Below are 17,035 nucleotides of genomic sequence, written 5' to 3'. Positions count from 1 at the left end.
AGTAAATGTCACCTCCTCTTTGAAGCATCCGCTGCCTCATCCAAGCAGTCAGCTGCACCTTGCTCTCTATGCCCGTATACTTCCTCTACATCTTCTCGATCATAGTAATAAACACTCAAAGTATGCACTGAGCTTAAGTACTTTAACTATTTTAACTCACTAAATCCCCACAGGAACCACATATAACATATATTTTATCACTCACCCCATTTTTAGCATGCAAAACATAATGCACAGAGAAGTTAAGTAACTTGCCCAATGCCACACAGCCCACAGCAGAGCCAGGGAACAAGCTAAGCCCTGTGATGACAGAGCTGGTGCTTCTAACCACAGTGCTACACTGTGTACTCCTTATTCCTTATGCACAGGGTGCGAAGTTCACTTCCCCCATCAGGTGGGAGAGCCAGGGATTGCATTTTCTTCATTTCTGCATCTTCAGATCATAGCACAGTACCTGGCACATAAGCTCTTGCAACTTTCTTCCTCTCACACACCAAAACTAAACTATTGAAGGAAAACCACTAATTCAGTAACATTTACCCATGTGTTCTGGTCTCCTCTTCTTTTTGGCCATAATTTCTGATTAAAAAATACTGCTCTGTAGTCCTGGCCAAGGGGCCTCATATAGTCTCTTTGAAGTTGATGAATAACAATGAACTTCTTCCAGTTCCTTCAATTAAAAAAGGAGAAGCCATTTTTTCCCATGAAGAAGTTTGAGGCCTAAGGGTAAAATAGAGACATGGATCTGTCGTGACACCTTTTTTTCCCATTGAAATGAAGAGAATCTGTTTATAAAGAAAAAAAAAAAAGAGTAAAAACAGAATTCAAAAGGCAACCGGGCTTCCAGAAGGACCCTCCCTGGCCCAGCAGCTCCTGGAGGCAGTTGTGGAATCTGGAGTTGGAGGAAGTCTTGAAAAGAGAGCTCTTTGAAGGCACAGCTGGCTACAAACCAGTCCCAGAGCCGGCAGCCCAGCCCAGCTCAGCATATCTCAGCCAGAACATAGCTAGGCAGGCCAACGAATCATAAGAAGGGGATGATATTTTTAAAATCTTTGGCGTTAGCAAAACTGAAGGTTGCCTGACCAGTGCTTGTCTCTTTCTTTTTCCCAGCTCAGTGTCTAATTTGTGTATTTCCAGGATTCTGAACCTCTTTCCCCAGCAGATCAGGTCTGGGTGCAAATGGTCCCTAAGTCACCCATGTTCCTTAGGCTTTATCCCTCCTTAGAAACAAAAGGTGGAGCTTTGCCAAGATGAAATGGCATTCCATTCAAAGCTCCAAGTCTGGCTCAGTTCAATATGCTCATGAGGAGGACTTTGAAAGTGCTATGGATAATTTTCTAATAAGGCACAACTACCCAGCAGGACTGAGGCCAAAAAAAGAACCATCTTTCAAATGTAAGTTCTTATCAGCTCTGAAAAAAAAAAAAAACAGATGTTATTTAAGCTAAAGTTTAAATTTGGGCTAAAGCCTCAGACTTGAAAAATGCTTGCAACCAGAATTGGGAGGTGACAGAGGTAAATGAAGGATAGGTGGGGGTGGGGGAAGCACTGGTTTGTGATTTTACTTCCAGTCTGCGGTCACTGAGTTCATGAGTGTGTACACTCTTGGACCTGTCAGTAAGAAAGTATATATTGAGCATGGATGTTATAGCAAAGCTCAATATAGCATTTGGAATCGTATGAGACAGGGTTGTTGCCCTTGAGTACTTCACCATCTCACCAAGGAGACAGAGAACAAAAATAAGCAAAGATCTTTTTTGAGGACTTGGCATATGGTAGGGGCCTCTCAAAGTCACTTCCTGTATTCCCTTTCGGGTGTTGGAGAGAAAAGTGATGTGACCACTAAAGATGTCCCTGGGACAGAGAGGAGCCAAAATTGACCATGGAAAGGGAAAGATCACTGTGGACTTTAGTGGCCTGTGAGACTGGCATGGTAAGAAGACAGCTATGGGTAAGGGAGGCCATCCATGATGAGCTGGTGGAGGAGAGATGGGAGGGCCCATGGTGGAGAGTGGTGAGAGTGAAGGGCAGAAAGCCCAATCAGGGACCTCCAATTCCAGGCCAAGTGGTTTGGTTGAGCCCAGGTTTCAGATTGGAAGCCAGACTCTCTGATGGCTATGGATCTGTGAGTGTGAGAGTGTGTGCGTGTGTGTGTGTGCGTGTTTCTTTTTTGCTTTTATTGGAGTTGATTATATATGTTTAAAGTCTGAATTGGAATGTCTGGGGTCAGGGAACATGTGCTCTTCAATTTTGAATTTAGCTTCAGGCCCTACTTACCCAACTAGTCACTTAATTCGTATGTGTATGTTACCTACCTGTAAAAATTTGAGTTTGAGGCCCCAGTCCTTCAAGTAACAGAGAACTAATGGATATTTTTGGAATGATGGAAATGGTATTTCATGATTAGCAGGGTTGCCAGACAAAATACAGAATGCACAGTTAAATTTGAATTTCAGATAAACAACAAATAATTTTTAATATAAGTATGTCCCATACAGTAAAAATTATTCATTTTTAAAATTCAAACATAACAATGTAACTGAGTATCTTGGCTTTTTGTTTTTGCTTTTTGCTAAATCTGGTAATCGGGCTCATGTGGCATATATAAAATTAATGGGAAAAGAAAGAGAAATGAGATTAAATGAGGAGGTTGTACAATAGTCTCAGAAAGACATGGATAATCCATTCCTTTAACGGGATGGATGACTGGATTGGAGGTGAGAGACATTCACAAAAAAGAACGAGCAGAGCATGCAGCTTGATTAAAGATGGGGGAACAAAAGAAGAGAAGTAACCCCAGGGTTACAGAAACACAATTCACACTACAGCACTGCCGCTTAATTACACAAGATACTCCCAGCCTTGGTTTCCCTGTTACCACTTCTAATGTGTCATGAGGAGTAATGAAGACGCCTTATAAATGCTGCACAAATGTCAGTTGTTATAATAAATGCCCCAGCCCCATTCTTTTCCACATACACTATTACTAAAGCCATGTCTCTTCGGTGCTGTCCTTGTCTAATTATTTTGAACACAAAGGTAAAATGCCCCCTTTGTTCCATTTCCCTCTTGGCCCACACAGCTCAAACTTGTACAGTTCCCTGTTCTCCACATGGGCGCTTGCAAACACTCAGAGCTTCCTGTCCTTGGCAAATTCACTGACCTTTCCTCTGTTTTTTCAGCAAGCCATTGGTAAAAATGTGTATTAGGACAGAGTTGGGGACACAATAAGCCAGAAACTCTGACCCTCCAGGTGGCCATCAGTCCATGCATAAACACCCTCTGGGTCCTAATGCACTATACCTGGACTTTGTTTCTCTGTGCCCAAACATCAGACACAGACCCCCTGTGCCGCTAACATGAGGTGATGGAGCCCAATACTGACCTACCCCTGCTACTTTCTAGCTCGGTGTCTTGTGGCACATGGTGTAACTTTGCCTGTAAGATAGTTTGTTATTTACTGTCCTTTTATTTCAATTGCTTTTTCCTTTCTTCAATGTCAGTTGTATGACTAATTCTTACACTAAAAGTGTCTAAACCTTTTCTTTCTGGATTACAAATGATGGATGCATAAAATGCTCCCTCTGACCTGGCTTTCTTCAAGTCACCTTGCCCCTGCCCTCAGGGAGCTGAGCTTCTCATCTGTCTCGGGAACTCCTGCCAGAATGCTTCACCTTTCCTTGGCCTCTGTTGCCACCTGCAGGAGCATTTGGAGGAGGGTTCCCGGACCCTGGATGCCAGAGAGGGAAGCAACAGGCGGGTGAAATCTTCGCGTTCACCAGACAAAATCTCCTCACCTCTCTTGAGCTCAGGCTCCAATATTATGTATTTATTTATGTTTATTTATTTGAGGCAGAGTCTCACTATGCTGGCCAGACTGGCCTCTAACTCTTGAGCGCAAGCGATCACTGCCGCCCACCCGCCCACCGCCCCCGCCTTAGCTTCCTGAGTAGCTGGGATTATAAGCGCGCACAATCATACCCGGCAAAGCTCCAATATTTAATCAGTTGAGTGACTTTGGGCAAATCATTCCTCTTAGCCTATTTCCTCATCTCTAAAAGAGTATTTGAAATCCATAAATTTGCTTTGATAGTGATTGTAAATGGGTCATTCATGTATGTATTCATGAAGCAAACAGCATGTTGGCTAAAAATATATGAAAACATAAGAACCTTTTTGAGAGAAAAATCACAATCTTAAGGGGGCACCAGTCAAACCCACAGGAAATTGTCAGTTTGTCTTGATAGACCTATGAACAAAGTGTCACATGGTCTAAGTCATGCCACTTGTCGGGTGCAAGCAGGGAAAGCTTCACAACAGAGGTGACATATTAATTGGACTTGGAAAACCACATAGGAGTTCACCAGGGCTTGGAAGAACACACAGGAGTTCATAAGGCAGAGAGGAGGGGAAAGGACTTTCCAGAAAGGGGAGCAATAAGCCAAAATGTTTTCACCGGCAGACAGTTCCCAAAGAGTGACTGAACTCTTGTATCCTGCAGCAAGCAGGCTTTGTAGGAGAGCAACCTAACGAGAGAGGAATGTTGCCAATGTCAAGGGAAGGAGTGGAGAGGCCTGGCCCTCGCAGGAGTCTAGTAGGGGGATGAAGAAGAGGAGTTACCAGGCTGCGAAAAGAACATTGAACCAGGATGGGGAGGTCTGCTTCACGACCCAGGCTCTTCCAACCACTGACTATGGGACCTTGGCTAAGTTAACCACCCTCTCTATGCTTCGGTTTCCTCATGTGCAAGTGAAGATAATAATCCCCACCTCGCTGTGTTGTTGCCAGATAACACATGCAAAATCATTAACAGAGTGCCTGCCGCAGATGTGCTCAAATAGGTCAGCCACTGGTGTTACTATTAGATATGCAGCTTCAGGGACTTATTTTGTCTCACCAAACCTACTTTCCTCGTCAATAAACTGAGAACAAGAGTGTCTGCCTTGCATGCATCAGAAACTGAAGATACAATCAAGTAATACAAGCTGCACAGAATGAGATAATGAAGCCTACACTTTAAAAATATACAAGGCGTCTACTAAACAGAAGGCAGTTTCACTTTCATTACCGTATTTAACTTTTTCTGACAACAACCTTATGAGGTAGGATTATAATGATGTTTGTTTTACATGTGATGAAAGTTGGGTTCCTTCATTTAATAGATGCTCTTTGAGCAGGTTCTGTGAACAAGACAAGACCATGGGAACTGTAGTTGAGAAGAGGAAACAGACTGCATGTACACGTTGGGGGAACCGGATCTCAGGGGTTCACCCGGCTCTGTCTCTACTCACTCTCTAATGATCTCTCCAAGCTCGTGGCTTTCAGTCCCATGCCTGTATCATGGCAACCCATATTTCTATCTCCAGCCCAGCCCTCTCCAGACCTGCGTGTCTGCCCAATCAACTTCTCCACTTGTTTTTCTAATAAACACCTCAAGCCTAAAATATATAACATTAAGCTCTCTTTCCCCTCTACCCCAACATCTTCCAATCTCAGCCAGCAGCACCTCTGTTTTTCCAGCTACTTGGAGTCATCCCTGATTCCTGTCTTTTTCTCATACCCCCACAAACAATCAGAAAAAAAATCTTATACATATATATATTTGAGACAGCGTCTTGGTGTCTTGCACTGTCACCCCGGCTGGAGTGCAATGGTGCAATCTTGGCTCACTGCAACCTCTGCCTCTTGGGTTCACACAATTCTTTTGCCTCAGCCTCCTGAGTAGCTGGGATTACGGGTGCACACCACCACACTCGGCTAATTTTTTTTGTATTTTCAGTAGAGACGGGGTTTCACTATGTTGGCCAGACTGGTCTCGAACTCCTGACCTCATGATTCGCCTGCCTCGGCCTCCCAAAGTGCTGGGATTACAGGCGTGAGCCATCGCGCCCGGCCTTTTATCCTGCTTTCAAAAAACAAATCCAGAGTCTGAGTGCTTCTCTCTACCTCCAGCGCCACTCCATGGCCCGAGCTCTCTTTCACCTGGTTCACACCTGGATCGCGGCCTCCAGTTTGCACAGTGACCCCTACAGTCTATTCTCCAAACTGCAGCTGGCGTGGTCATGGTGAAAAGTAATGTCCATCTGCTGCTCAAAAACCCACGAATGGCACCCCCATTTCTTTCCCATTAAGGCCGAAGTCTAAAACATTTACAGAGTCTTATACGATCAGTTCCTATCTGCTTTCCTTATACTGGAGGCTGTGAAGCTCCTTAATATATAAACAGTTCTCAGGAGAAGGAATAAAAGGACAGCCACCTCGTCAGCAGAGCCAGTTCACACTCTGCTAGAGACAAGACGAGCTGGGACCTTCTCCCCTAACCCTTACTGCATATGCGAGAGAAGCCAGACCTGCTGGATCGACTGGAAATGCCCAGTGCCTGAGACCGGGAGGAAAGAGAAGCCATGGGGAGGAAAAGACTGTAAACCTGGAAGACGACGAAGTCCCACCACCAGTTAGGCAGGGAGGAGAGAGAGGCCTAGGGCGCTCAGGAACTTGGAATAAGATTGCCCTCTGCGGGTGAAACTGTGAAATATCTCACAGTGGAGGAGCGCGGAGACTGTTCGCACAGCAGCCCAGCGAAAACGTCAACCGACTGGAGGTACGAACGCTTTGCAGACTGGGGGCGCCCAAGCGCATCCCAGACGCGAGGGCAAAGGTCCAGGAGGGCTGTGGGGCTCTCGGAAGTATCCGATCACCTTGAGAGGAGTCCGCCGGGTGTCCGAGCCTGATGTCACTGCACCTTCGATTCCTCCGACGCCCCTGCCCTTACTTCCCAGTCTTCCGGCAACTTCTCCCCTTTGGCCTCCCGTAGGCCTTGCCCCCAGGGCGGGGACGCGCTCCACAGGTGGATTCGCACGTGTGGACCCTCGGCAGCACTTTCTCGTGCAAATTAACAAGTGGCCCTCAGGGTGGAAGCACCGCCCAGCCTTTCCCGGGGAGGTCACCAGGGTAAGGCCGTTCAAGGTCTGCAGGCGCCCGGCGTTGCCGGGATCCTCCCCGCGTGCTGGTCCGGGGAGGCCAGGAGAGGGCGAACCCGTCCCCGACAAGCAGCCCTTCCGGGGGTGGGCTCAGACCTTACCGAGTGGTCAGCGGGTCCGGGAGCTCCAAAGGGTAGGGCAGAATTGGGTAGATGAGGGTGCATTTTTCTGGGAGGAGTCTAAGGCGTCGCTGACTCTGAAAGGCCCGCATCCGGAGAAAGGGAAAGAGCCCCGTCCCGGGAGGAAGGACGAGAGGCTGGCCCGCGGGAAGGAGCCCTGGCCGTCCCTCCAGGCCTAGGTTTACCTCTTTGATCTCACCCTCCCCGTGGCGGCGAGTGCCGCTCACAAAGATGTGAGAGGCCAGCGGGTATCGGGAGAGAGCTGAGAGTCCGCGCCGGCGGGACCCCAGATTGGAGCCGCCGTCGTCCGACGGGCAGACCCTGCTGTAATAGCTCCCGGCAGGCCACGGGAGGCAGGTGGGGCCCGCCGCGAGTCCTAGTGAAAAACACCTTCCTCTTGATTCTCTCAAAGGAGCCCGAGCCCTGGGAAGGGACACCAAGGCACTCCCGGGACTCCGGAGAAGGACAACAGCCCCAACACAGAGTACTCGGCCATCCAACCGCCCTTACCCAGGCGGAGAATCTCTCTCCACCTCCGCCCTGCCGGGACTCAAAGTTGTTTGTCAGAGGAGCCGCCAGGTTTCCTTGTAGCTGGGCACGATATGCACTGTGCGCGCGGGGGCGCGCGCGCGCACACACACACTCACACACACACACACACAAGTATATATATTTTTCCAGTTGCCACTGCAGGACTGCCAGCTTTCGGAAATAAGCATCCGCTCCCTCTCCCGGGACTGGGCGTGGGGTTACCGAGAGGAGAGGAAGAGACCTTGCGTTTGCGCTGGGCCTGCTGGGTGCCAGGCCATCCCAGGCTTCTGTCTATCCTGGTTTCTGGTCTGTGCGTTGTGGGTAGCAGCATTGGCGTGTTGCGCCGGAGGGAGCAGGCTGAGCGAGGCTCCAGAAAGTGCGCAATAGCCAGAGAGGAAAGGGCGATGCTGTCATCTGGCCCCCTCTCTGAGACTCCATCCAGCCCAGAAAAAGGAGCTGCTTTCTCCCCCACCTACCCCAGGAGAAAATAAACGGTCGCTGGCATTTTCCTGCGTCTTTTAATTTTGACAGAACTGTTTTGGGTTGGCTATTGTGGGCCGGGATGGAGGTCTTCTCCTGCCAGGAGCAAACCTGCCCACACCCAGGCCGGCAGTGGAGTCAGCCTTGCCCCAGCCTGCCCTCCCGGGAAACAATGCCCCTTTGTCGCTCGCCCTCCCGGGGCTGATCCAGCCCCTCCCCTTAGCTTAGGGCTCCCTCCCGTTAGAGCATTCCAATGATAGCCACAAGTCACACTCATCTTTGAGGTCTCTGCCTGCGAAGAAAACAAAGCAGCCCTCCTAATCACACGGAGGGAGTGGAACTTTTCCTGCCCTCTGACTATGTGCCAGCCTTGGCTCCTCCCTGAAGCCCTGTCGAGAGGGCTTATTAGGTCACTTATGTTTTGTACCTCGCGTGAAGTCCCACAATCAGTAGATTATAGAGGGGGGCACAAATCCAGCAATGTCTGACATAGAGAAATTACACATACATACATACATACATACATACATACATACATACATAGTCTTTCCACCACCCAGGATTGAAAATTAATGCTGGTTTTGGCATTGTCCCTTATCCACCCAAACCCTCCAAAAGGCTGGCTGGCATTTGCTTGACTCTAGTTCTACCTTCCTCAGTAAATAACATCTTCCCACTCCATCCATCATCCAGGTCCCTCTTTACCTGCCCCACCTCCTTGGTTGCTTGGTGGCACTAAGGGTCACAGTGAGACTGTTTTGGGGGACCTGGCCTCATATGCCCCCTGCCTCCTCGTTCAGTTCTGAGAGGACAGTGCCTGCCACTTGGGTGTGCCTCCAGGATGGTCCTTTTCTTTTAGACTTTGACTTGTTAATCCTCCCTCAATGCTCCTGCCAGAGTCTCAGTCCCACTGCCAGGACCCAGGCGGACTCTTCCCTCCCATCTGTTCTGCAGAAGGGCAGAACTTTAGGAGTGCTCTGAATAATGGCATTTTCCCTTGATGAACTGTTGGCAGCACCGATAGGGGTCCACACAGGCTACAGCCAGTCCTGGTTTGAGTGTGATCATTAAAGGCGCAGGGCAGTGGATGCTGGCTGTGAGGTCACTAAGGGACCATAGTCCTGGGACTTGGTTTCTCACTGTTTGGGTGCAGCAGGAGGGAACATGTGTTTTGGCAGCTTGCAGGGTGCTTTGGCAACGTTTTAAAAATTATTGCCCCCCTTTCCTGATAAATGTGCCCAATTCCAGTTCCCCCTTCCCTCTTCCCTTCATTGTTTTTCTTCTCTTTCCTATTTCTTCCCACATCCATGGGTTTTCAAGTGGTCCTTTGGCATCTCAATTTCCTCTTCCGAAAAGCTTAGGATTATAGTAATCCATAGGGTGGTAATACAAATTAAGTGACATAGCATGTATTTAATAAATTAGTTCCATCTCCTTACATTTTCTCATTTTTTCCTCTTCCCGGTTGACTTCGAATTCTCCCTACTTTTGCTTCTGCCTGTTCACAGAGACTGGAGATGAGGCTGCATCAGGCAGAGACATAAGGGATGGGATCTGGGGAATGTATGGTTCCTTTATTTCATTTCACCCTCTTTGGACTCTACCCTTTGAAGATGACTATCATTATGAATAGCTGTTAACGTCTGATTAGTTAACTGTCTCCCACCACTGACCTCCATGAGTGACTAGCTCCTGAATTATTTACTTTTTGGAACTCATCATTGGGTATATGGTCACACAATTTGGAATCCTAGAGTAAAAAATTCAATACTGTAGGTTGATTCCATTTGGGGCCATGTCTGAACTCAATGACATTAAAAATGTACCAGCCTGCTCTGAAGATTCGTCCGGCAGGTTATCTAGAGGGACTTGCAGCATTCGTCTTAGCGCTTTGTCTGGGCTAAGAGACCTGGCTTCACCTTTTGAGGATTGTATAGTAGTGAGGGCCCTGAACATCCTAGTCTTTTGCAGGAAAGAATCTTCTTGTCGAGAGCCTAGACTGGCTGCCCTTACATGTCAGTGCTTTCTCCCTTCTGTGATACTCCCTCCCTTTACACTTCAGCCTTAATCCGGCAACCATTTACTATGTTGCTTTCTACCTTGAAAGGGGTGGAAATGAAAGGGCAGACTCTGCGTCCCTGGTAAGACAACTCTGAAGGGCTATCCTGGCTTCAGAGCTCTCTGGGGGCCTGCTGAATTACTGTTTGCATCACAGCCCACCTTCTCCTTTGCCTGATCCTGCATTTTCCCCTTCCCCACATGTGTTCCCCCTGAGCACTTTTTTGTTAACTTCCTGCATGCTACTGTCATCTCAGAGACTGATTCCTGAGGAGCTCAACCTACAACATGGAGCTCAGTGGAAAGCACATGGAATGTGGACTGAGACATGACTGTGTTCAAACCCTGGCTCTGTCGCTAAGTGGTTATGTGGTTTGAGGCAAGGCATTTAATCCCTCTAAAGTTCACTTTCATCTGGGGGAAAAAGATAACTGTGAGGATTAAGTGAGTTTATATATAGTGTATGAGTGCCTGGACCACTGAAGCAGTGCAGCAGACGTTAGCTTCTCCTTCAGTAATATTTATTGGCATCCTAAGTGTTACTAGAATTTATATTTCTACTTTATAAATTTTACAAGAATTTATATTTTCATATTCTTGATACTAACACTGCATTTTGAAAGGAGTGACTCCTTCCTTATTAAAATTTTAGAACACTATCCTAAGTGAAGTATAATGGTTACCAAATTAGAAGGCATCTGGATCTGGTTGATCTTGAACAAGCAGGTTAATCATATAACTTAGCTAAGTCATTGTGAAATTTCCTCATGTGTAGAAAGAGATATTAATAGTAACTACTGTGGCAGATGGCATTTTCCATAAATGCCTACAAAATACTTTCCATCTCAGCTGCTCTTCAGAAATGACCTTGCCATTCCTCCATCAACAGATGAAATCTAATTCCCCTTCCTTTGCATCTGGGCTGGCCTCAGGGACTTACTTGAGCATTGGAATGTGGCAAAAGTGACGGTCTGGGACTTCCAAGGCTAGGTCATACAAGCTAAGTCATTCTGTGTGGGTCTTTTGGGATGCTCCCGCTTCAAACCCAGCTGTTGGCTGGGACTGTTAGCCAGAGCACCTACACATGGCTTTTCCAAGTGCTCAGGCTTCTCAGTCCTCCCAGTGGGGAAAGGGGCTGGCCCGGAGCCAGTCAGAATAAGACCTAGCCAACAGCAAGCATCAACTGACAGCCGAGTGAGCCCTCCTGACATCCAGCACCTTTGGGCCTTCTGACAACTGCAGCACTAGCCCACATTCGGGACCCCAAAAAGAATGGGAATATACTGAGCCCAGTTAGTATATAAACGAAGACAGATAATAATAAATGGTTGTTTTAAGCCATTAAGTTATAGAGTGGATGTCATGCAGCAATAGAAACTAAATCACTAGCTCCTAGGGTTATATGAAAATCAAGTAAGACAATGCATGCTAAGTGATTACTAAAGTGCTTGGTAAATGATTAATATAGTTGCAGAAAAAGTAAGCTGATTATATGGGGAGATAAAACATGGGCACAAATAACTGCAAAATTAAGCAGGCATGATCTGAATCAATATTTAGTGGGCACCTATCCCATGTCAGGCTCTCTATATAATCATAGAATCTCCAAGTAGAACAGAATTTGGGAGCTATTCCAGTTCAACCGCCTACTTAGTGAGGACATTTCTTCTTGAATGCTTGTTTAATACAACAATTATTTATTAAGCTCCGCTCTGCACCAGAAAGTGTGGTAGATGGTAATGTCAGGAAGTGGGATAGAAAGAACTAAGACACAGCCCAGTGCCAGAGGCAAACACATGGACAGTTTCTGCCCAGTGTCATATGTGCAGGGAGAAAGGATACGAAGAAGAGGGATGCATTTCCCCTGCATGGAAAGGGGTGAGTCATCTCACTGTTAATTCTCACTGTTAATCAGCTCTGCTGATTCAGCTTCCTGGTGCTCTGGATCCTGCTGATACATTTTCTCTGCATCAACTTGTATTCTGAGTGGCAGTTCTCCAGCTCTTTGCCTTCTTGCTCCATATCCCAAAGTTGGCAGTTTACACATCCACTTATCCATCTCTGTTCAAAGCTGACCCTTGTCAAGGAAGGAAGGGTTTACCTGGCTCTTGAACACCAGCCTGTGGGCTCTTTGAGGCCAATGCCTGGATCTTGTTCATCATTGAGGCCCCAGCTCCTAGAGCCAGCAAAATAAAACGAATCAAAACAGAGAGAGAGAGAAGAAAACAGCCACCAAACAAATGCATCTCATTTTGTGTGGGTTCAGAAAAATGCCGGAGATTCCTTTAATTCAAGCTTATTTCAAACAACTACATCAGGGAAAATTAGCAGTGTGAGCTGCTTTCTCAAGCTTCATGAGCAACACTAAGTGTTTAATAGGCTAAGGGTTTAATAGGCAAGTAAAATCAGTTAACAAACAAACAAACAAACGCTGAAGAGTTCGAGTCCGTTACAGCCAAGTAGTTGGCAGCTGCTACAGTTATGACCTGTCATAGTTACCCACATACAGCCATGTTTTATGGCTTCTTAAAATTATTTTAAATAATATTTCACAAACCATGGGTTTCACACAAATATAAGGGTTAGAGTTTCAATTTTAAAAAATAAACTAAGTTTGGCGTCACATCAGAGAAAGCTCTGGATTTCTCCTTTTAAGAAACAGAGGAGGTGACTCACCAGAGCAGAGGAGTCATCTGAATTGGGCCCTTTATTCTCAGCCTAACCTGCTGAGGAGCATCATGTACAACTCACAAGGTACTGGGAGCAGGAGAATTTGCATGGATAGACAAAAGTTTGCTTCATTGCTCAGTTTCCCTATAATCACTTCTCCTCCTTCTTCTCCTCTTTCTTATTTGAAACATATTACTTGTTTGTATTACTGTTTCTCTGCAGGGCTGTAACTGTAGTTTAGACAAAACAGTAGAGTACAGGGCTCTTTCATTTAGCAGCTTAGTGTAGTTTTTGTTGCGACAGTGTATTCATATCATAGGGTGGGGGGCAGAATCTATTTAATCAACTCTGGGGTCAGTACGGGCCCCTATACAAAATCACCAAAACTCCCCTATGGAGAAAAAGATGGGAAATTAGAAGAAAAAATAAAGCTCCAGGGGGAAAAGGGTAGAACTTTCATTTGGGAAAAGAGGAGGAATGGGGAGTTGAGAATCAGTGTGTACTCTTGGGTCATTGGGCGCAACCTAAGAGACTGGGGTGAATCCAGAAGCTGTTGGACCCCTGGGACCTGGGGGCAAATTGCAATGGTTGGTGGGTGAACTTCTGGGCCTGGGTGTGAAAATCAGCAATGAAGTGCAAACACTAGAAATTGGTAGTAGACCCCGGAAGTTGGTGGTGGATTCCTGGTGCTGGGATTAGAACCAGAGAGCTGCAGACACAACAGAGTAAGAATAGCTCAGGGCTCTGAGGGTGTAGGATCACATGTGAGGGTGGCGGCAAAAATTTAGAGCAGTGATGGCTAAGGAGGAAACCTGTTTCTCAGTAGGGGTGGAGCCTCTTCACGCCAGGAGGTCTGGTGGCGGTGCCACCCTCTTAAAGTGGAACTGGAGAGAAACTGTTCCAGTGTGTTTGAAACTTGCCTGGTCAGCCTCTCTGCTCAACACCCCGAAGGTGATGGTCTTGTGAGACTCACTGCATGTCAGTGGTACTTTTGGCACCTGTCCAGGAACTTTTAATACTGTTCCTAAGCAGAAATGAAGCAATGGCAGGGCATGGTACCCCTGTCAACCTCTAAACAGTCAATCTGGAAGAGGAGGAGACTCTGCCATTCGCCTCCAAATTGCTCTGTTTAGTCATTGTATAGCCTAAAGAGATTCTTCTTCATCTCCACCTTGTCCGGCATTGGCTGGGATGTATTCCTTTTGGTTTATCTTTGACCTATTTTGTTTGCTTTTTTCCTTGAGTATGTGTTATGTAACTCACCTTCGTGTTCTAAACTTGCATTTTTGAACCCAAGTTATTGCTCATAAAATGTGGGATCTTGTTGATGTCAGTGGTCTTTACAGCCAACTGCCAGACATGCTGTCTGTGCTGCTGATTGCTGTCTAAGAGAGAGAACACTCCCCAGTTCTGGTCTTGCGTCTACCCCCTTGTTAATGCTAGAAGTACAAATTAAGGGGCTTTGTACTTTTTCTAATAAATATGGATATGTTCAGCTACAGAAAGAACAGTAAAATAGAGAAAAACTCTAAGCAGAATAAACTCTAGGTGTCCTCAGGGTACTGAAAAATCAGTGTTTCTTCTATATTAGAATAGCTGAGAAGTTCAGGGTGTCGCTAATTAGAATTTCCAGCCCCAAATTCTCCTAAGACCAAAGTTGGTGCCCAATGAGTTGCTACTGATCTGGGTAAGCCCTGGTTGTTAGCCAAGATTAGATGTAGCAACTGAAGGTCCATCCCCCATGCTCATACCTTCATAACAGTGACTAGCTTCTTGCTTGCATGCCTGCAAATTGTCTTCGGTCAAACACACCGGATCTGTTCCCTCTATCCTTGTGGTGTCCCAGCCAGACATTGAATCCATTGGAGGGAGGTGCAAGACCACTGTAGTGAGTCTTTACTTTCTTATCTCTGATCTCCTTAGGCTTATTCTTCTCAATCAATTTGGCCATGGGATTCCTCTCTCCTGTCCCCTGAGCATTCAGTCCAAGTGTTCATCCACATAGCTGTCTAGGGGCTTTGGCACCTCCACACTCTTATTCTGACTGGCTCCGGGCCAGCCCCTTTCCCCACTGGGAGGACTCCTCATCTTCTCTGCATTTCTCCTTTGGTCTAAATAATCCAGTTTAAAGTTACTAAAATATGGTTTTGGCATTTGGAATTCAACTTCAAACTCTGTGGTTTCTTTGGCTCACCTAAGCTCGTAAGGTTTCCACTGCATGTCAGTTTGGGCCCAAGAAAGCAAGTACTCAGCCTTATTTGCAGGAACTTGACCCATCTGGAGCGGGATCAGATTGGAATCAGAAGAGTTGCTCCCTGTTTCCAGAATCAGAGTTTCTTGGCCAAGGTCTATTCCACAGAGAGACGGATCTGAGTCAGAGGACTTCCTGTGCTCACTCTGGTGGTAAGGAGATCCAGAGTGTGACTTGCAGATAAGGAGCTTATCTGAAGTTTGCTACAGCTGGGGAAAGAGCCTTTGAAGGCATGCTACTTCTTATTTTCAGAATGGGATTTTGTTTGCTTTTTTTTTTTTTTTTCTCGTGGTGGAGAGAGGTCTGAATTATATTAGTATTTGCTGCTTTTTGGAATAAATGAAAGGTTCCTGGACTCTTCCAATGAGGAAAAGACTTACTGGAGGCTCTTTTTCATATCTCGCTCATTTTGGTTCTGGGCAGAAAGTGATAGATATTGGAAGCCAACCTGGAAAATCATGGAAGGTCTTGCTGGATGGAGATGTCTCCACTGTAGAGTTAAGATAGGTCTTCCTGAGGGACAGAGTGGGGCAATGGATCTGGGAAGTCATGATTATTTCTCCAGCAAGAGATGTACCTGGAGAGTATCGATGTACTTTCCTACTTTGCACTGCTTCTAAGGAGTCAATAGCCCTCCTAGATTGATAGGTCTGGAGGTTCATAGTGGACCCTCTTCAGGGCAGACAGGTCTGAGGAGTTTTGCTATCACTCCTAGGATGAGAAGGATCTTGGGAATCATGACAGCATTCCTAGGGAGAGATGAATCCATGGAGTCATGGCAAGAATGCCTGTGGAAGGACAGGCCTTCATTCTTGCTTCCATGTCCTTGGTCCAAAAGGGCTCCATCTGTGTCCCCACCCATCTCATATCCACAGGAAAATTTCCATCATCATCATCTTCATTTTCCAGTTTAGTAGTGAAGACAGATCATACCATGGTCCACACACATGATGGTCCACAGCTTCCATCTTCCTGCCACTGGCCCTGCCATACTTGCTACTGAATCCGAAGCACTCATCAGCACCAGTGACAAGTGACATGTCAGATGTGTGATGGCTGAGAGTGGTAGAGTAGCCACCAGAGCAACAGCATGTCAGGGTCTGTGACTTGGCGGGCAGGGAGGAGAAACCACATCAACAGGTGCACCCTGTTTCTTGGGTCCCAGATCAGCACTCTGAGGAAAACATAGCAGGGAGAGGTCCACTCAAGGCCTCACAACTTTGGGAAACTCCTTATTCAGGTTCTAAGGGGATACTTCTATTTTTTGCAAGCAATTCATGTAATGGAATTAAGCTTAGTCATGTCTACAGTGTTTATGCCCAACCAGCTAAGCCTGACTACATCTGGGGAAATGCCCAAGTGGTTGACGATGCTACTCACTCAAGGGAAAGGGTATTTGTGTGATGAAGGTTAAAGATAAAATAGTTTTCAGGGGTAAGGCCTGCTAAAACAAAATCTAGACAGAACCTGAGAGCTTCTTCACTGATTAGTTACATTTTCATTGTATTCAAAACACCATCTCCCTCAGTGGTGATGGATGTAGTTTCCCACTATTTAATAGTTGATTTTTTCTGTGCTCTTCTCATATGATCAACCTAAGCCAAACAAGGAAAATTGCTTTTCCTCTTCCTCGTGAAGAAGGCAATGTCATGTCCTTACATAATGTTAGCATTTGGAGACAACATCTATACAGTATCTAATTTCTCAAAGTGAGTAACTTTGTGAGTCTTCTATAAATGTACTGAAGAGAGATGTGTGTTGGTGATTAGATCACTTCCCCTGTCTTCTTTATTCAACCCACAGCTTGGAGTTGGAGCTCTGAGTGGAGCAGTGTGAAACTCTTCTCCAAGGAATAATATAGCTCAAGGGGCTGTGGGATGTGAGCACTCTTGACAGTATCAGAAATCTGCAGCTGGACATCACACCCTGCCTCCACAGCCTGCCAG

The 17,035-nt window shown here is 46.4% G+C and overlaps 1 protein-coding gene across 1 annotated transcript; it reads right to left on the bottom strand.

The window, feature by feature from the left end:
• Positions 1-279: 279 nt before the first annotated feature.
• LOC105554467 lies at positions 280-16,129 on the bottom strand. The gene is made up of 5 exons (XM_012000963.1): positions 16,037-16,129; positions 7,853-8,102; positions 7,285-7,475; positions 6,699-7,055; positions 280-720 (listed from the first exon to the last, which is right to left on the bottom strand). The coding sequence occupies exons 1-5, from the start codon at positions 16,127-16,129 to the stop codon at positions 673-675; spliced, it is 939 nt and encodes a 312-aa protein (XP_011856353.1). The 3' UTR covers positions 280-672.
• Between the last annotated feature and the right edge of the window lie 906 nt (positions 16,130-17,035).

The sequence above is a fragment of the Mandrillus leucophaeus genome, unplaced genomic scaffold, assembly GCF_000951045.1.
Source record: "Mandrillus leucophaeus isolate KB7577 unplaced genomic scaffold, Mleu.le_1.0 Scaffold643, whole genome shotgun sequence".
NCBI lineage: Eukaryota > Metazoa > Chordata > Mammalia > Primates > Cercopithecidae > Mandrillus > Mandrillus leucophaeus.
This window is presented reverse-complemented; position numbering and strand designations above follow the sequence as displayed.